At 38.5% G+C, this 19,055-nt stretch overlaps 1 protein-coding gene across 2 annotated transcripts in view; it reads right to left on the reverse strand.

Annotated features, from left to right (window-relative positions):
* tpk1 (thiamin pyrophosphokinase 1) overlaps positions 1–19,055 on the reverse strand; it is an 81,033-nt gene that overhangs the window by 17,910 nt on the left and 44,068 nt on the right. For both annotated transcript variants that reach the window (XM_005722491.1, XM_005722492.1), the window contains exons 7-8: positions 15,712–15,858; positions 10,163–10,271 (exon numbers count right to left, since the gene is read on the reverse strand). In XM_005722491.1, the coding sequence (XP_005722548.1) occupies positions 10,163–10,271; positions 15,712–15,858 (256 nt within the window). The remainder of the gene's footprint in view (positions 1–10,162; positions 10,272–15,711; positions 15,859–19,055) is intronic.

Here is a 19,055-nt window from a genome sequence, read left to right on the forward strand (position 1 = left end):
TTTTTTTTTAGCAAAGTCCTAAGCCTTTCTATTCTTGAGGCTTATGAGTGGTTTGCACCTTGCAGTGAACCCTCTGTATTTATTTTCATGCAGTCTTCTCTTTATGGTAGACTTTGATACGCCTACCTCTTGGAGAGTGTTGTTCACTTGGTTGGTTGCTATAAAGAGGTTTCTCTTCACCATGGAAATTATTCTGCAATCATGCACCACTGTTGTCTTCCGTGGATATCCAGGTCTTTTTGCATTCCTGACTTCACCAGTGCTTTCTTTCTTTCTTTTTTTCTCATGATGTACCAAACTGTAGACTTTGCCACTCCTAATGTCGTAGCAATTTCTCGCATGGGTTTTTTCTGTTTTTGCAGCTTAAGGATGACTTGTTTCACCTGCATGGAGAGCTCATTTGACCACATGTTGCCTGTTCACAGCAAAATCACGTGTATGTGTGTGTTTGTGTTCACCAGGAATGTTAGTTTTAGCTGATATCTTGATAGTCAACCCTCTCGTTCAAATATAGGGACTGCTGGTGCCAAAAAAATCACGATGGTGATTCCCTCCTAAGAAGCAAACCAGTGGCTGACATCACACTGAATTCAGACACTTTTTATACAAAGTGGAGCAAAATATTTAAAAAGCTTTATGTTTCAGGTTTCACACATTTCAACCTCTCATTAGAGCTAAACAATTCTGTATGTATATATGATCAAGCAAAATGCTGCACTATGCCTTTGAAACAAGCATAACTTATACTTAGGTTCATTTTTAAGTCTCAACGGCACTGAGCAATGTGTACGTCAAGGGCCCCAATCCACCTCATCTACAGTAATAAATCTTAAGACTGCATTTTGTGCAGGTGGAAAAAAAAACATATGACATTAAAAACAAGCATCAGGACAGCTTCCACAGATGGTTGCTAAAGTATTTGGTCCATGAAGGAACAGATGCACTGCTTGACATTTAGAAGTAGGACAATTTGGACAAACAAAATTAGACACGACATACAAGCTTGCAGAACAGCAGCAGATCAGAAGAGTTAAAACGAGCAAGGGGAGTAGAGCACATTCAAAGAAAACCTTCAACTTCCTGTTGGGGTCCAATAATAGAAAAAACACTACAGTGAAGAAGATGAAGAAGTAGAATTAGCATATTCAAACTGCTGGCCTGTCTGAACTATGATTTGCATATTTTCTCAGCAGGAAAGTAGTCATCAGTAGAAGAGAGGAAAATGTCTCACTTCCCACCTCCAGGTTAAAATTATTGCATACTATCTGCAGAAGGCTACAAAGCAGCAAAGATTTAGCCCTTAAGCGTGTACAGGCATATGAGGAAATGGCTGCCATAGGCAGAAAAGGAAAGCAATCATTTCATTTGTATCAGTTGTTTCAAATGTCTTATTTCCAAGAAGGTGGACACTTGGGACATTCCCAAAAAAAGACTTAAATTATGAACTGAAATTATTGTATCTCATAAAATGTGTTTGTAAAAGAGATTTAGGATTTTCTTTTGATAATTATCACTGCACTGCTGAACACAATCTAAGCGACATCAGGGCTAATATTGTTGTTAATGTTGTTCATAACATAGCTGGAAAAGTCAATACTAGGACATGCCAACAATTACAGTTATCTTGGATGAAGAGTTCTAATTATATTCTCAAATGATCAGGCATCTGCTTTGATTATTTCCTTGCATCTTTATATCCTCTATGTATCCTTTGTCTTATTGTCTGGATTGCCTGAAGAATTGTAAGCCGGGCAGATTCCAATAAAGACTGCTGCTGCACATTCTGCACAAAAGGAATCACTTCATGTGACAAATGGGTTGCTTAATTTGGAAAGGTTGCCGTGTGTATGACAAAAATGTCATCCAGGACAACACAAAAGTACAAACGTAAGTTAGGCAGGGGCTGTGACTGTGTAGAGACGTACACATTTGGTGATACGGTTTAATCAGAAGCTTGTCAAAAGTCCAACAAGAAAACGGGTAAATAACAGTTGGTGATTTAACATAAATAACTGGGAGGAATAAATACACAGGCGGGTTATTTACCATATTGCCAAGCATCTGCTGTGATGAAAAGTCCTGAAGAAAAGAACACAATTCTGCTGTGCAAGCTTACTCTAGTGCACAATCTGCGATATCTTTTGTAATCTGATATCAAATAACTGAAACAATAAAAGAAGATGCACAAAATGGATCGAAGCAAAAAAATAAGAAAAAAGGGCAAGAGCGCTTTTTCTTTGCAAATTAACAACAAACACAAATTTTAAAACATTGGGACGCCGGGGAAATATAAATAAATACAAATCTCACAAACCCAGATTTTATTCACAGGAGAACATCAAAAATGTATCAAATGTTAAAACTGAGACATTTTACTATTCCATAATTTTTTTGGCAGCAACACATCTCAAAATTGGGGCAAAGGGAAGACACGGCTGAAAAGGTAGTGGTAGCAAACAGCTGGAGGTAATATTTTGTAATTAATTAGCTTAGCTGGCATCAGGTCAGTAACACGACTGGGTATAAAAAGCTTTTCAGAAGTAAAGATGGGCACAGGTTCACCAATCTGCAAAAAACTGCATCTACAAATTGTGGGACAATTCCAGAGTAACGTTCCTCAATAAAAAAATTGCAAGGACTTTAAATATCTCATCCTCTACAGTACATAATATCATCACTCAGGAGATTCTGGAGAAATCTCTGCGTGCAAGGAACAAGACTAAAAATCAGTGTTGGATGTCTTTAATCTTCAGGATGTCTCAATTAAATAGTTCATTATAACATTCATAAATGCAGGTTGAAGCTCTTTTATGCAAAAAAGAAGCCATATGTGAACATGATCCAGAAACACAGCTGTCTTCTCGTGGCCAAAGCTCATTTCAAATGCACCGAGGGAAAGCGGAAAAATGTTGTGTGGTCAGATGAATCAAAGTTTCAAATTCTTTTTGGTAAATGCAGGCGTGGAATCGTCTGAACTTTAGAGGAGAAGGAACATCCATCATGTTATCAGCACTCAGTTCAAAAGCCTGCAACTCTGATGGTATGGGGGTTGCATTAGTGCCTGTAGAATTGGCTGAAAAGGCACCATCAATGCTGAAAGCTTTAGAGCAACACATGCTCTCATCCACCTTTTCAGGAAAGTCCTTGCATATTTCAGCGAGGCAATGTTCAACCACATACTGCAGCATTACAAACACGTGGCTTTAAAGCTGAAGAGCCCGGGTGCTGAAGTGGCCTGCCTGCAGTTCAGACCTATTCACAACTGTAAACCTTCAATACATCCGGAGACTAAAAACCTTGTAAGAACCCCTGGGACTATTGTGAAGCTGGAATCCTAGAAAAGAATTGTACAACGTGGCACAACATTCCTCTCCTAAAAACTCCCAATATTAATCTCCTCAGTTACAAGAGGAGATGATTTTGGACTGCCATTAAAAGAAGAGGGGCTGCTACACAAACACTATAATGCACTGCTACCATCAAATTCAAAATGAGCTAATATTTTTGTTAATATGCTGCATTTTCTCAGTTTAATCATTGCAAATCATTGCATTCTGTTTTTAAATTACATTTCACACACCGTCCCAACAGTTTTGGAAGTGGGGTTGAAATTGTGTGTGTGTGTGTACGTATGAGTGGCTGCACAGTTGCAAGCTCCTGTTAAGCTTCCCTACAGTTTCCATAATCTGACATTTTCTGCTGCCATCAGCGTCCTAAAACATCAAGCGAATGAGATGTTTGACAGGTCTCCTTCTCTTCCTCTCATATGTCATCTCCTCATTGCCTTTTTTCCATCCTGCCTTTGCTTCTTTCCCAAAATTTCACTTTCATCTCTTTGCATTTCTTCTGACTCAGCCACTCTTACTCTACCGTAACCCTCTTTGTCTCTCTTCCTACCACAGCCTCTTCACATTTCCCCTCAGCAGATCATTCTGATAGCTGCACTTTTATGAATGAAAATAAGCACAGGCATAATCTATGTTAATGGAGCCTTAACTTGATTATTAGACACAATGTGTCATAATCATTTAACATAAATTTAACAGCAAGAGAGTTTTGAGCATGCTCAACTACTGCCATTAGATTCAGGTTGGATGCATTTCAACACCATCAGAAGATTTATAAGAATTCTTTTTGTGCTCGACCTCCATGAGTGTTGGTGCCAGTGCCAGTAAGCTGTTTTCGCAGCACATGGTGGCACAACACCTTACTAAGAGTTTTGCAGTATAATTTTGTTGTTTTTTCACTCATCCCTTGGCTGTATGTAAACCCACCAGATAGAAGTACACTAAATCCTTATTTCTTTCCCCTCATCTTCAAATACACAATACCATTTCATCTCCTGAGAGGCTTGTAATGTAAAACATATGCAAGGAGTATGAACAAATAAAGCAAACAGCCAGAGTTGGACAAATGTAGCGATGAGAACAGCATTTCTACAGAAGATGAGCAGACAAGCAAGAGTGGAAGAAAGACACAAACCACAACAGGGCTGTTTCTGACCAAATATGTTTATGTTTATATATATTTCTAAAACAAATGTATTTTTAATATGTGGAAATAGTCGGTGTAATATACATAACCTTTATTACTGCAATACCTTTACCCATCTAATTTTTCTCAGTAAACACCTTCCATAAAGAAACTCACTAAGCACCATAAAGTTGGATATATAGGTATATGGACAATTACGCAGTTTTCATAATCTTACCTTGCACCACATTTTACCTTGCACCACTGCAGCATATTTTAAACCAAAAAATAAAATGTGAATTTGTTGAAGTATTACATTAACTGTTGCAATCACTTTTATGCATTGCAACAGTGATTCAAAAAAGTTTTACAACTTATTAAGAAGTCATTTTATTCATTTTTAGTCAAAAATGGTCCTGTTTCCTCCTTCAAAGTGCTGAACTTGAATTTGTTCACTGGAACTTTCAATATGAGGTCTGAAGAAAGTGAAGGAGGTCATCATTAGATTGAAAAAACAAAACAAACCTATCAGAGAGAAACGTAGTTAAAGGCAGGGAATGCACTGACCAGCTCAGCGACACCAAAAGGCCTGAAAGACCACAGACAGCAATCAAAGCAGTTAACTACAGAATTCCTTCCTTGATTAAGAAAATCGCTTTTCAAAACTAGCCAGTTACAGAAATTTCTTTAGAGAGGGCAGTCATATAATTGTCAGCATTGTCCATAATCACAGGAAAGCCATGCTTAGACTTTGTTAGAAGTTATGTAAAAGAGCCTGTACAGTTCTGGAAAAAAAAAAAATCTCTGGACAGATTAAATCAAGACCGGACAATCATCTGATTTCAACCCAGCCAAACCTTCTTTTAGGTTACTAAAGGTCAAAACTGTGGACAGAGACCAGCAAACAAGCAGCAGCTGGAGGCAGCTGCAGTAAAGGCCTTAGACCTTGGATGTTCATCAAAGTATGAAAAAACCTCTGATATGTAGTTTGTCTAAATATCGTTGAATCAATAAAAATGGGAGACTTTTAATAAAATTGCTGTAATTCCTAAACAATTACAATGCAATACCTCTATCAAACCCCTTAAATTCAGGCCAAACCCCTGGACTTCAATTATAGCTCGATGGTGTACAGAGACAATAGTGTGTCAAATATTTGTTGACCTAAGTGTTTATGTATATGTATACATCAATAATAGCTTCCCCTTTATGAGGTGATAAAAATCACATTTAACTAAAAATACATGTCATAATAAAAAGATGTTTTCGTTCCACGTTTTTTGCCCGGCTAGATGAACACGAACAGGAATCCTGTCTATCACATCAGACTCTATGGGTGCGTTGTATAACTGTGTCGGAGCATGTGACATATGAACATGAATTTTAAAAATCATTCAGGAGAAACGGTATCATTACAGAATATTGCCTCTAGCCATCATCTAAATCCCACAACCCATCTTAATGTACACACATAAGCACGAATACAAGCTCGTACGGCGTGATGCACAGACACAGCCAGCAATACGACAGCATATTTGCGCACACACACTGATGGTATTTACTGACAGTTTCCCTGGGGGGATTTTAGAGTTGATGATTGAAAATTAATGTAACATACAGAAGGTGATGAGAAGCTCAGCTGTCAGAGTATCTAGTAATGAGGGGAAATAGATAGTAGGAGTGTGAGAGGGACTGAAAAGAGGAGAATGAGAGCAAGCTGGAAGGTGAAGGGGAGGAAAGTAGCGAATAGGTAAACGAGAGCCAATATGCACTACAACAGTCATCTCATCTATCTCTCGTTTCCATTCTCTTCATATTTTATATATTCATGCCAAAGTACATTTTATAATGAATTAATTTAATTCATTATAAAATTGTACACTTGGCCCTATATTGTTAGATTTAGTACACTGCAGTCACTTGATTATTTAGCAGCCAAAACCCTCCTTTAGTATCATTCTCCGAGCCACAGAAATCTGAAGGCTTTTTCCTCTGCCTTAGTGATATTGCAGATAGTTGTTTCACCTTTCTCCTTTTCTCCTCCTTGTGCAACAGGCTCAGAGAAACTTTATGGAAAGCTTGTGCATTCAAACTCTTTCTATTGAAATTCTAGTTGATGGGACTAAAAGTTTATATCACAACAGTGGCAAAAGACATTAACTGCCTCAGAGGACACAGTTAATCTTCTGCCATTCCACACTTCAAAAGCTACACTATGAAAAGCTGAATGAATGGACATGTATAAAATTTATACGGTAAGCTCGAAATGAGCATTTTTACTCTTCCGTGCTGACCACAGTCATGGCTGAAATTATTATATTTTCAGGTTCCCTCCATTCCAATCTTGTGAACATGATATCTCAGTAACGGCTGAAAAAAATGGGAATTTTATCAAATTTCTCAAAAACAAAACAAAACAAAAAAAAGAGTCCTCTTAAACCCAAGATAGAAATGATGGGAATTTGGTCATAGAGGCATACAACTGCAAAGTGGTAATACTAGTTTTAAGTTCTCAGACATCTATATTAAAAGTCTGCCTTATTGATTGATTGATTGATTGATTGATTGATAATACTTTATTCATCCCGAAGGAAATTGGGTTAAGGCTGCCAGCTGTGCCAGCACCATCTTACCCTTCAGCGTATATATGATGTGATCAGTGTAAAAATATTCTGTTTTAAATATGCGGAAAATCAATTCAGTGTACAAAATGTCAAATTATAGCAAGAAATTACATAAAATGAAAGTGGGCCACCAGCACTACCCATGCCACGAAGCTCCCTGTGTGCACTTTTCTGCTGATGTTAATGTCAGAGGACGTTTTTATGGAGTGTGTGTCTCAACAGTGCCATTGGTATGTAATGTTTCCACTTTGCAATAGTAGATGCTGGATCCTGGAGTACCTGGAGGGAAAGAAATTCCACAAACTGACTTGCTGGAACATGGATCCTATTACAGTAAGACCAATTCTTTTACAAATGTTTGTAAAAAGGCAGACTTGCATGGCTAGGTGCACGATTTTAAATGCTTACGGCAATAAGACTTTTTGTCCATATAGCGTATGTTTTCTCAATGGAACTTACTCTGTATGATAGTTTGAAGTCTGCAGACAAGCACCTCATCAACATTTACTAACCACTACTTTTTACTTTCCTTTAAAATGCCTGAATAAGTGTGGGTAAGCTGATAAGCTATAGGTTGATCACTGATTATCTGCAAACTGCCTGCAGAAATCTCAAAACACAACGCTTCTGCATGACCTTCAGAAGCTGACTTTGCTGCCATCAGTATCTCCCTCCTGCTTGTACCATGGGGCACTGACCCATGTGCTCCTAAGTTCCACTGTTGACAGTCTGGTGTCAGCTGACCTTTGTATCTTAAAGGGTCAGCTGAGGAAAACAACAGAAGTACAGCTTCTTTCTTAACCCTGTCTGATATCTACTCATGTATTTTCTTGGTGTTTCAAGATATCTGCCCCCCAATTATATGAGGTTGCACATGTACTGTGTCTTATCTGACATCAGAAAAATACCAATTATTGATAAACTAGCATGCGATCATATTAATTTGGGCCAAGGGTATTTCGGCTCAATCCGTTCCTTGCCATGGAGTACAATAACCAGAAATATGTTTGCAGAATAATTGGATGGTTATTCAAATGTTTCTCTCTACAACATAACATTGATAACAATTGGATTCTTTAAAGAAACAGAAAAAATAACCCCTGGATGCAAAGAAGAAAAAAAAAAAGAGTCTCTTTTGGGCCAGCAAAGCTGCAGTGGCTGACAGCCTAAAACTCTGTCTTTATTGAATGATCATATATTTTTCATCATAGAAATGCTTTGAACCAAAGTGTGGAGTATCATTTCAATGGACTTCTAAAGAGTCATAGTGTCACCAGAGGCTGGCAATGTGGTGGCTTGGACTTCCCCGAGCAAGTTGCAATGAAAATTGTGCACAAATTTACACAGAAAATACAAACACACAAACTGAAAGAAAAGGGTAATATAAGACTCACTGTTGCCAGTGTTAAGAAGCAGCATTTAGCTGCATTCACATTTCCATACAGCAGTTATTCAAGTAGCACAAGTCCTCTACACTATGAGCTTCATTCACCCATTCAAACATATTCATACAAGCACTCTATGCCAAAATGCTTTCTATCTAACATTCACACACATTAACACTCCAATGAACACATCAGGAGCGACTTGGGGTTCAGTATCTTGCCCAAAGATACTTGGGCGTGCAGACTGGAACTGCAAGGGACCGAATCACAAAACTTCCAATCAGTAGATGGCCTGCTCTAGCTTCTGAGCTACAGCCACCCAGAAAAGAACAAGCATACATCCCCAATGTCATCAAAGATCAAGATCCCTGATCTAAGCCTGAAAAAGATATCCACGCTTAATCACATCCATTTTTACTAACCAAGAGTAAATATAGTCTCTACTGCAAAGAGTATTTATTTCTTTACAAAACAGTTTGAACTACTTTTTCCAAGTAGCTTTAGATAACCAAAGCAGACATCTCCCTAGAGTAGCTTTGCTGAAGTTCAGTGTCTTCAAGTGAAGTAATTGGAAGGTTCCAAAGCTATGATTTCAAAGTAGCTTCCCCAACGCTGACTGTTGCTATATGAAAACTCATACATGCAAAAGGAAAACATGTGAGGACGGGGGGAAAAAAACCCATAATTTTTTGTTTCATATTCAGGTCCTTCCTTCCGACCCCACAGGGAAATCATTACTTCTATCCTTCTAAATATGCATGTTGTTAATTATGCATCTTGTTATCACTGGCTAATCTGCATACTCTCATGTTTAAAGTCCCTCTCATTACCATTCAGAAGGCCATCTCACAGGTGTGCTGAGTAAATATACAACACACAGTAGCTGATTAAAAAAAAACCCGCGCACACACATGCACACACGTGCAAACAAACAACAAGTTTACACACGGTCCGCATTCACGCTCGCATATTCAAACACAGGGACATTTTAAAACAAGTGGAGACACATGCGCCTGCTCACTCGAGTGTATAGACTCCCAGAAACATACACATGGACACGGAAACAACGAGAGTGGACATCAACCGAGTTGCAGACATATTACGCAACCCCGCTGACAGAAGGTTCAGGTTTCCCTCCTACGGGTGGCTGTTTGTTCTGTGCCAACTCATTAAGTACACAGCTGGCCAAAAGAGTTGGAGTGGGGTAAGACCACATGGGTCCTCAGATGAGTGTCTGATTGGATTTCAACAAAATATTTAAGAATATAAAAGGCTCTCTGTCACATATTAGAACATACGTGTAACACTTAAAAGTAGTTAAAACCACAGCTTGATTTGACTGAAGCAAATTAAGCATCTGTACTTCATAGTGTGTATGATGAAAAGTGCCTTATATGGAAGTCATGGGGATGGTTTTGTAGCGAATCGGCTCTACATAAACACAACTGCACTTAACATTTCAAACTTCAAATTAAATTTAAATTCTCTGCAAGCAATAAATAAATTAAGTTTGTATTCTCATTTAATAATAAAACACATTATACAAACATACTGTAGATTGTATGGAGCCCTAAAAGTTTGGCAGCAATAAAAGTGGAAGACTGATTGCTATTCAAATGCCAGCAATTATAATAATAATCATCAAAATAAAAATAAAAAAATAGACAACAAGGGACTCACTCAGGTTCCATTTGAGCCCAGTGGTGAGTGTCTGGCAGGGTCCACCTACTGGAATCAGGCTGCACCAGTCCCCCTCCAGACCTGTATTCACCTCCAGTCTGTGGCTGCCCTGATGGCACACAGCATTAGTGTGAACATGTATTAGTGTCTATGTGACTCTGTGTGTGTGCGTGTGCAAAATCACTGAGACAAACAAACATGAAAGCGGAAATTAAATTTGGGGAAAGACTTCTTAAAGATTTTGAGCCCCAACAGAGAAACTTCTTCACCAAGACTCATTAAAATAAATTATTGCTCTTGTCAAAGCTGTGACCAATTGTTGGTTCTTACTCTAGAGGAAAAAAAAAAAAGAGAGACCTAGCCATTTTGAATTATAATCTTCTTTTCTTTGCATTGCAGGGGGGCACGACAGTTTTGTTAATCACACCTATAACTGTACTCACAAGCAACTTTAAAGTCAAAAATAATTACAGAGTTACAGATACCTCACTTGAAGCAAGAAAAAAAGGTTCTTTCTGCTGTAATGTGTATTAATGCCTTTGAAAGCAGAGAATCTAATGTAAATTTTCTATTTCCTAATTGTGTCTAAAAGATGGATAAAGAAATTTTTCTGAGCCACGGTGACATTTCATGTAGCGCTTTACAAAGCCAACGAACATAAACAAAATTCTGAAATGTCACAGTATCCCTTTGAAAAACTCGGGCTGGGTGACAAAAAAAGCAAGGGAGTCGCACAGTGTAGGTGCAAGCTAGTTTCCAAGTTTTCAGGCTAAATAATGACTTTGGTCTCAGTGCACTGGTTATATTAAAGCCTGGTGCTGGGACACAAAAGGTCAAGACAAAGTTTCTCACATCCACGGTGTACACCAAATATAAAAAGAAATACCCTAGTTTCATTCTAGCACACAGATACATATTTGATAAACAATTCTGTGGCTGCAGGAAAGTATAACAAGCCTCAGAGTGAGCAATTACGTGCCATCAACGCGATACATTTCGGGGCTACCTTTGCCGTGTACGTTGAATTCACCATCCACTCGTAACACTTGAGTTGGTATGTTTAATGCCAACACAAAAAGTGTTGACAGCTACAGCTTGCACCAGTCGTCTAAAAGATAGAAGTATCACGCAGGCAAAGACAGCATGATATTCAATTAAGAGTTTGAAATCCTTCTTTTGACGTGTTTAAAGTTTTCTTTGCTTGGCTTCCTGGAGTTGCAGAGCCAGAGGGAAGGAATGATGGGGAAATTCTGAGCTTTGGAGCTTTTGGTGTTTAGGAAACAACCCCGAGGATGTTTTCTATACTTAAACACAGTATCTTTGTGTAAACGTGTCAAAGTGACACAGTAAATAAATCAAAGCAAGGCAAACGCATGTGCACTTGCACATGTGCACGCACACACATATAGAGGAGAGGCTTGACGTAGAATAAGAATGTAGCCCTTTCTGTTTGTGAAGATACAAACAGACACCATGGAGTCAAACTCTGTCAGGGGGCAAGCTTAATTTTTAAAGTTAAGTTACCTGTGACTTAACTACTATGTAAGGACATTCTTATTCCAATGTATTAAATATATATAATTAACACTCAACAAAAGCATGTAAAAACCATGTAGGTACAACGCTTGTATTGTTTACTCAGGCTGAATTGTGTGGTATTGATTGAGCTTACTTTTTAGCAGCCTGGTGTAATTTTCACATAATTCAATAAAGATAAACACAGTGGTCGGCCGTGTATAATGGTACTGTAATTTTGCATGGTGCTTTTTTAAATCAGATGGTGCATATTTTCTGATGCTGCTTGAATTTCATGAAAAGAAAGAGAAGCTTTCCATGCAGTACAAAGAAACTGTGATGTTCTGTACAAACTACAAGATAGATTTTTTGACCAAAATACTTACTAATTTGTTTTCTAATTCCGACCAACATCTCTGCTTCAAATAAAATAATTTTTATTTTTTGGTATAACATGCATGAGCTGCACATCCATATTGTTACGGCCCTAGCAGGGCCTCTCTCCTCCTGAAGGTGCCTGTGTGGGCGTGTCACACTACCTCTTCTGCCTGAGGTGCCACCTTTCCCTTTTGTGCAGCTGACTCTCGTCAGTAGTTAAGGAGATTTAAGCCCAGGGAAAGGTGAGCTCTGGGCCAGAGTGCCAGTAGTGTGGTTACAGCTTGTGAGCTGAGTGGTTGTTGTGTTTGCAGCTAGTGAGCTTTGTTTTTGGTGGTTTTCAGCTAGTGAGCTGCTCTTTCTTTTTGGCTTACGTTTTACTTTGTTGACCAACGCCTGAGTTTTGTTTGTTTTCTTAAATGGTGATAGCGGCTTGTCCGTCTCTTTTAGTTAGTATAAATTGAAACTTTAATAAAACTCTTTAATTTAACCCTTTTGCCTCCTTGACTCCTTTCTCTGACCCGGTCACTTTTGTTACTTCCCCCTCCCCGCCTAGACCCCTCAGGGGAACGTAACAATATGAATCTGCAATTCCGCCACATCCAAAAGTGACTGCAGAAGCCTTTTGAGTGTCATCGTCATGTTCAAGAAACCAGTTTGAGATGATTTGACAATGTGGTCTGTTACCCTGCTGGAAGCAGCCATCAGATCATGGCTATCTGTGCAAACCCTCAGTAGAAGGTGGGATGGATCCATGCGTCCATGTTCTTTATGCCACATCACAGAAGAAAAAAAAAGCTTCATTGTAGTCAATGTGTTTCACATCATCTATTGTTCAATTTCGGTGAGTCTACGCCTCAGTTTTCTATTCCTACCTAACAGCAGTGGCACCCAGTATGTTCTTCTGCTGCTGTAGACCATCTGCTTCAATGTTCAACATGCTGCATGTTCAGAAATCATCTTCTGTATTCAGTACTTTGGTTGAAACAAGTGGTTATTTACGATACTGCTGCCTTCCTATCAGCTTAAAGCAGCGTGGCCATTCTGCTCTGACCTCTGGCATCAACAAGACATTCATCTAGAGAACTGCCGCTCAGTGGATATTTTTTTTCCTTCTCTTTTTTTGGACCGTTCTTTGTAGTGGTTGTGTGGGAAAATCCCAGTAGATCAACAGTCTCTGAAATACTTAAATCACCTTTCTTTCCGTTTCTAATGCTTGGCTTGAATTTCAGCAGGTTGTCATGACCATGTCTGCATCCTTAAATGCATGGAGTTCCTGCCATGCCATTTGCTAATTAGATATATGCGTTAAACAAGGAGTTGAGCAGGTAGACTTAAGAAAGCGGCTGGTGAGTACATCTAATGACTGGGTAAAGTCATCAATTAAAATAATTTACTATTTTAAGTATTACTCAATTGTGTCTGCACATTAGCTCTGAGATTTAACAGCTGATTGGCAGATATTTGATGCCTGTTTTCTTTGCAGTCTCCCACCTCCCACTTGTTAGCTACTCTACAGATGTATAAGGTCAGGAAATTACAAAGCTGTTGAAGCAGAAGGAAAATGCTCATGAGGGAAAATTAGTAATAAGAATACTATTAGATTTATTTAAGGACCTTTCTTACCCTCCCTGCATTACTTCAATGAACATTTGAAGCCATTTTCTGTCTCATATTTATTAAACTAAATTATTAATATCAGTACAGAACTTGCTCTGGCACAGAAGGTAGACAAGTTACCTCAGGTATCACACTTTATCATTTAAATCAGCTACTGCACTGACAAGTTTCACTCCTTGAAAGGGCATCAGGTAAACAGGCCTGTAGTTCTGACCTCGAGTGTGTGTGCTAGAAGCTAGAATGATTTATAGCATGAATTTGGCTGACACAGTGTTGTGCATTGAATGTCCCACAACACAGAGAGCCAGATTTCTCAAGCATCTTCATAGGCTGGGATGCTAATTTGAGTAAATGTGGCTCTGGTTGGTCCTCCAACTGAGATTCAATAAAGCAGATACTAAGAGAAAAACAAATAAAGCAGACGCAGTCAATGCAACTTTCCTCTTTTTTTTAAAAGATGGAAACTGAGTAAATTTAGCTCTACATTGGGACCTAGACTGATTAAAACATCCTCTTAGTGTTTAGGGACACAGAATCACAAGCTTGTAAGCAGCCCTCACAGTGTCCCTATCCATAACTTAATAAAAGACACCATAATTATGCGACACCCTGAGCCAGCTATAGAAACCACATGACTTGTGCACATTTCCCAAAGACAGCATAATAAAACTTTGACACTTCATTTGGGAGACAAAAAGTAAAACAAACAGACACAACCCTGATTAAATCAGTTCATCCCTGAGTCACAGATATACACTGATTTAATCAAGACGAAGAGGCATGCCTCATACATTTCATACAGTGTGCACGTTTAATGGGACACTGCAGTTATGAGCAGCTTGAATGGTATGTGCTGGCTCTGGTGACATAATCCCCAAATTTGTGAAACAGAAAAAAATGTAATTTAGTTCTGGTCATCATTTGTTTTTGGTGTGTAGCTTGCATACAAAACGTGAACTCCGTATGTGCTGATTGTGCCAAACGCTGAAACGAAGCACTTAACGAACCTGCGATTGCACGAAATATGTGTGGTGAGGATATTTGGCAAAAGTTGTAAACACTTCAATTACAGATGTAACTTGAACAAATAGCACTGGGCTTTTCGAAGGTTGCGTTCACCTTCATGTACAGGCGTCTGCGTTCATCAGTCGCTGGCGAATTGGAGCTGCGTTGACAAACGAGCTTAATTTACCTTCACTGAAGTAAGATTAATTGGAGGTGTCGAGGTATGAAGCAGCAAATGACAACACGCCTTTGGAATAATGACAAGAAGTAGGGAGAGTGTGTATGAGAGAGAGGTTTACTTAAGGTGTTACAAGGTGTCATCAGGAAGTGAGTGACTGTTAGTTGTTTGTCCCGAGGACCTCTCAAATAAACAACACTGGGGACTATGGAGAGAGTGGGGGAGGGGGCTAACACATGTCCCAAATGGCGGTCATTCAGCCTACTTGTAAACTCAATCATGTGAGAAGAGTGTGAGAAAGTGGTTAGCATTGAGGGAAAACAATTTAGGAGCATCAAAAGAGATTCGCTCACTCTCATTCACAACAGCAAATTGGGGCACCATAAGAGCAGAGAAGTGTGTGTGTGTGTGTGTTCTCTTGAAGTGATTACTTAACAAAGAAACAACGTGTTCAACACTCCAATCAAGGTGGAAGCAGACCAAGGAAAAGAACATTTTTGAGAAAGAACAGAAAATGAAGGGCTGGGCGAGGGGTGATTAGAAGAACTGGGAGACATTGTGCTCCCCTGCTAGCATAGTGTGGGTAAAATACTAGAGGTCTCCTTGTGTGTGTAGTGTTTATAATGCAGCTTAAGAAAAGCTAGAGTCCATCCTTCAGCTTTATGAAAAATGAAAGGAAAATGTGCTTTGTAGCTCAAAAATGCAAAAAAAAAGAAAGAAAGAAAAAATAGAAAAAGTGGAGGGGAAATTTTACATTAGCATGTGGATGTTAAGGGCAAGTAGCTGGACCGGTAACTTTATTTACCTACAATACCTAAACGCATTGTGGGTGTTTTGTGGGTTTGTATATACTCACAGGTCTGAGTAGATATGCCAAGCTTTTTCCCTGTATGATCAACAGAGGGAGTTGTGTCATTGACAGAGCGTGGTAGAGAGTTTCCACAGATGCCATGGCCTGGTCAAATCTGCCCGCCAGACCACCCAGTGTCACTATTGTATCCACCTGGAAGAGCGACGAGAGGTTAAGAAAACTGAAAAATGTTAGTGTTTGATAAAGCAGTCTGTGGCATTATGTTAGTGTTTTCTTTGCTTCAATTAACATGCCATCAGCAAAACGACAGATGTAGCTGTAGAAAACAAAATATGATTAAAAACAACTACAGTGCATGCATTTTGATCAAAATAAATCACACTTCCTGACTGATGCTATGTGATTTGGGGAAAAGATATGAATCATGAAAATATTATGAAATGTAGGGGTTTGTAAATGGAGGACTTGTACAAATTATCAGGTTAGTTAGAATGACTGTAATTTGTCTGCTAACCAACACATTTCAAAGAACTTCTTAGTAAAATGAGTAATACCCAGCTATTTTCAAGAATGAACTATGGGAACAAGAAAGAAAACTGGAAGGACTCGTCTTCCCTCTGGTTCTACACATATTCTACTTTCCCAACAAATGCCATTCAATTTTTCTAGCAGTATACGCTAAGTCAAAGAAACAAAAGAAGGGCATTTGGAGAGCAAAACACTTTAACAAGGCCAGTGCCCTATCTTGGCTTTATATAATTCTACTGATAGACAGACACACAAAACAATAAAGAGAACAACAAGGCTTTCATTTTGGCAGAGAAACAAACACCAGGGAACTCAGAAAAAGAAATAAGATGGAGAACAGATTAAAAAAAACAACTGAGCTGCACTATCTGTGCAGAAATGTGAAGAATTAAACCAAAGGTGGACAAAATTATTATCAGGAACTTGTTAAAAGCAAATAAATTGCTATTTCCTGGAATTTCAAAGTAACTTCAAAAAAGGTTTTTCTTAACTTTGGGGCAGGACTTTGCTATACAACAATGTATACGGCTCTGAGCAGCTATATCCTCATACAAAGTCTCCAAGCAGTCAAGCACCAGTGCTGCCAGCCTTAACATCAGACAGTCTAAGGGGCAAAGGCGCTGTCACATCCTGACTGACCGTCACACCAACATGAAAAATGTTCCAATGAACCATCAATCATACACTCTTTGATGTTTGCACTTCAGCCACATACAGCATAGAAATACTAGGTAATACGAGCTATTACTATTTTCATTTTTCACCACCAGTGGATAGCTTGGGCTGCAGAACATTTGTGACATCCAAAACTGAATAATGTAAAGGTTATTTCTCTGTTTAACAATTTCTGACTTTAAGAATTTACAGTGAAGTGAAAAGAAAACTTTTCAACAAATTCGGGCTTTAACTAGGCTGTTCCATAACCCTTCTTTCTTTTTTTCTTTTCAAACTATTCCTTAGCGGATATGAAAGTGTGCTTAGAATCATTATCCTATCCACTTCTTGTTCAACTTCAGCATGGAGACAGATGGCCTATTATCTTCAAGTAGTTTTGGATATGAAGCAGAATTCATAGATGATCAAAGACCAGTCCCTGAGGCGGTGAAACAAGCCCAAACTACAGCATTTCCACCACCATGTGTCCCAACTGCCATGAAATTATCCCAAAAGGCTGCCTTTGGTTTGTGCCCAAGTATCAACTGCCATTATAGCTTGGATTGATCTATCCACAGGTTATTATTTCAAAGCTCTTTGGCTTTGTTTTAATTTCCTAACCATTTGATTTTTTCTAATATAATTTTTATAAATGCAGGTTAATTTTTTTATAGTCTTTTCCCAGTTGCAGAAACACGCACATTTGAGACCAACTTTGCAGGAATTAATGTACCTGCAGATCCTGTGATACATTTTTCATGTTCTTGGAGACTCCTTCTTGCATCAGAAAGTTTGCTCCTGGGCTGAAGTTGCGAAAGCAACTAATGCTGCACAAATTGGGACATTTGAAATCTATGCTACTTTTAGATGATATTCCTCAAAGTGGAATGCTTAATTTCTCAGGCTCCATACATACATAACCATTTTTTCTGAAGGCCTTGTATAAGTGTGCATATGTGTCAAGCAGTAAAGCTGGGCAGGGAGTGCAGGAGAGCTGAGAGAGTGAAGTGGTTACTTAAGTTGAGAACAACTTGAAACAATTTTGTATATATTCTTATATATTTTTGTACACCACCAAAATGGATTTTAAATTAAACATCATAACAGGCCAACATGCACACTTTCAGCTTTAGCCTAAAGTGTTTACAAAAGTATAACATTAACTGTTTAAGAATCACAACCATTTTTATACATAGGCATAATCACTCATTTTCAGAAGCTCAAAAGTAATCGGACAACTGACTGGCAAACAGTTTCATATACACATGAGGTCTGTTCCCTTAAAAACAAATTAAGCAGATAAAAGATCTGGAGCTGATTCTAAGTGTTGAATTTGCATATGGTAGCAGTTTGCTGGAACTTTCAATATGAAGTCCAATTAATGTAATTAAAGGTCATCATTAGCTTGAAAAACCTAAATAAACCCATCAGAGATATTGCAAACACATGATGTGGCCACAACAATGGCCAAATCAACAATCTGTTACATTCTTAGGAAAAAAGAAATGCAATGGTCATCTCAGCAGCACCAAGAGGTTTGAAAGACCAAGGGAGACAACTAAAGCAAATGAGAACAATTAAACCAGGTCACTTATTTTTCCTGATGACACAAGTATTGATAGAACTAGCAGACTTTTGATAGAAATCTCTGATCAGATGGATAATGACCCAAAGCATACTGCAAAAGCAACCCAAGAGTTGCTCAAAGAAAAGAAACTAGATTGACTGACTTGGCCATTGAAGATCTGATAAATGTTCCACCCAATGCAGCATGCTTTTCAATTATAAAATACACAACTGAATGCAACAAAGACACACAAACAAGTAACAAATGAAGCTGCAGTAAACGCCAAGCAGAACATACGTCTTTAAAATTGGGGTAGTATGTATAAAATTAAAGCCGAGAGTCATAACTTCAATGACATCTTTGGGGTTTTTTCTTTGTCAAATCCACTGTGGTAGCGTACAGAAGCACAGCTACTAAAAAATGTGCATTTGTGTAAATACTGTAGATACGATTATAGGCTTATTTTTTATATGTGTGTGTAGGGCTGTTCGATATAACAATATATATCGGATGACGATATAAAAACGTCTATCGTTTCATTTTACGCTATCGTTTGTTTTGTGGTGTCGCAAAATAAACTGTTTACGGCAATATTTTTTCATTGTTTTGATGGTCACTGTAGTGGCTATATTAATTTCTT

Source organism: Pundamilia nyererei, unplaced genomic scaffold (assembly GCF_000239375.1).
Source record: "Pundamilia nyererei isolate P.nyererei 1_Seehausen unplaced genomic scaffold, PunNye1.0 scaffold00007, whole genome shotgun sequence".
NCBI classification, from domain to species: domain Eukaryota; kingdom Metazoa; phylum Chordata; class Actinopteri; order Cichliformes; family Cichlidae; genus Pundamilia; species Pundamilia nyererei.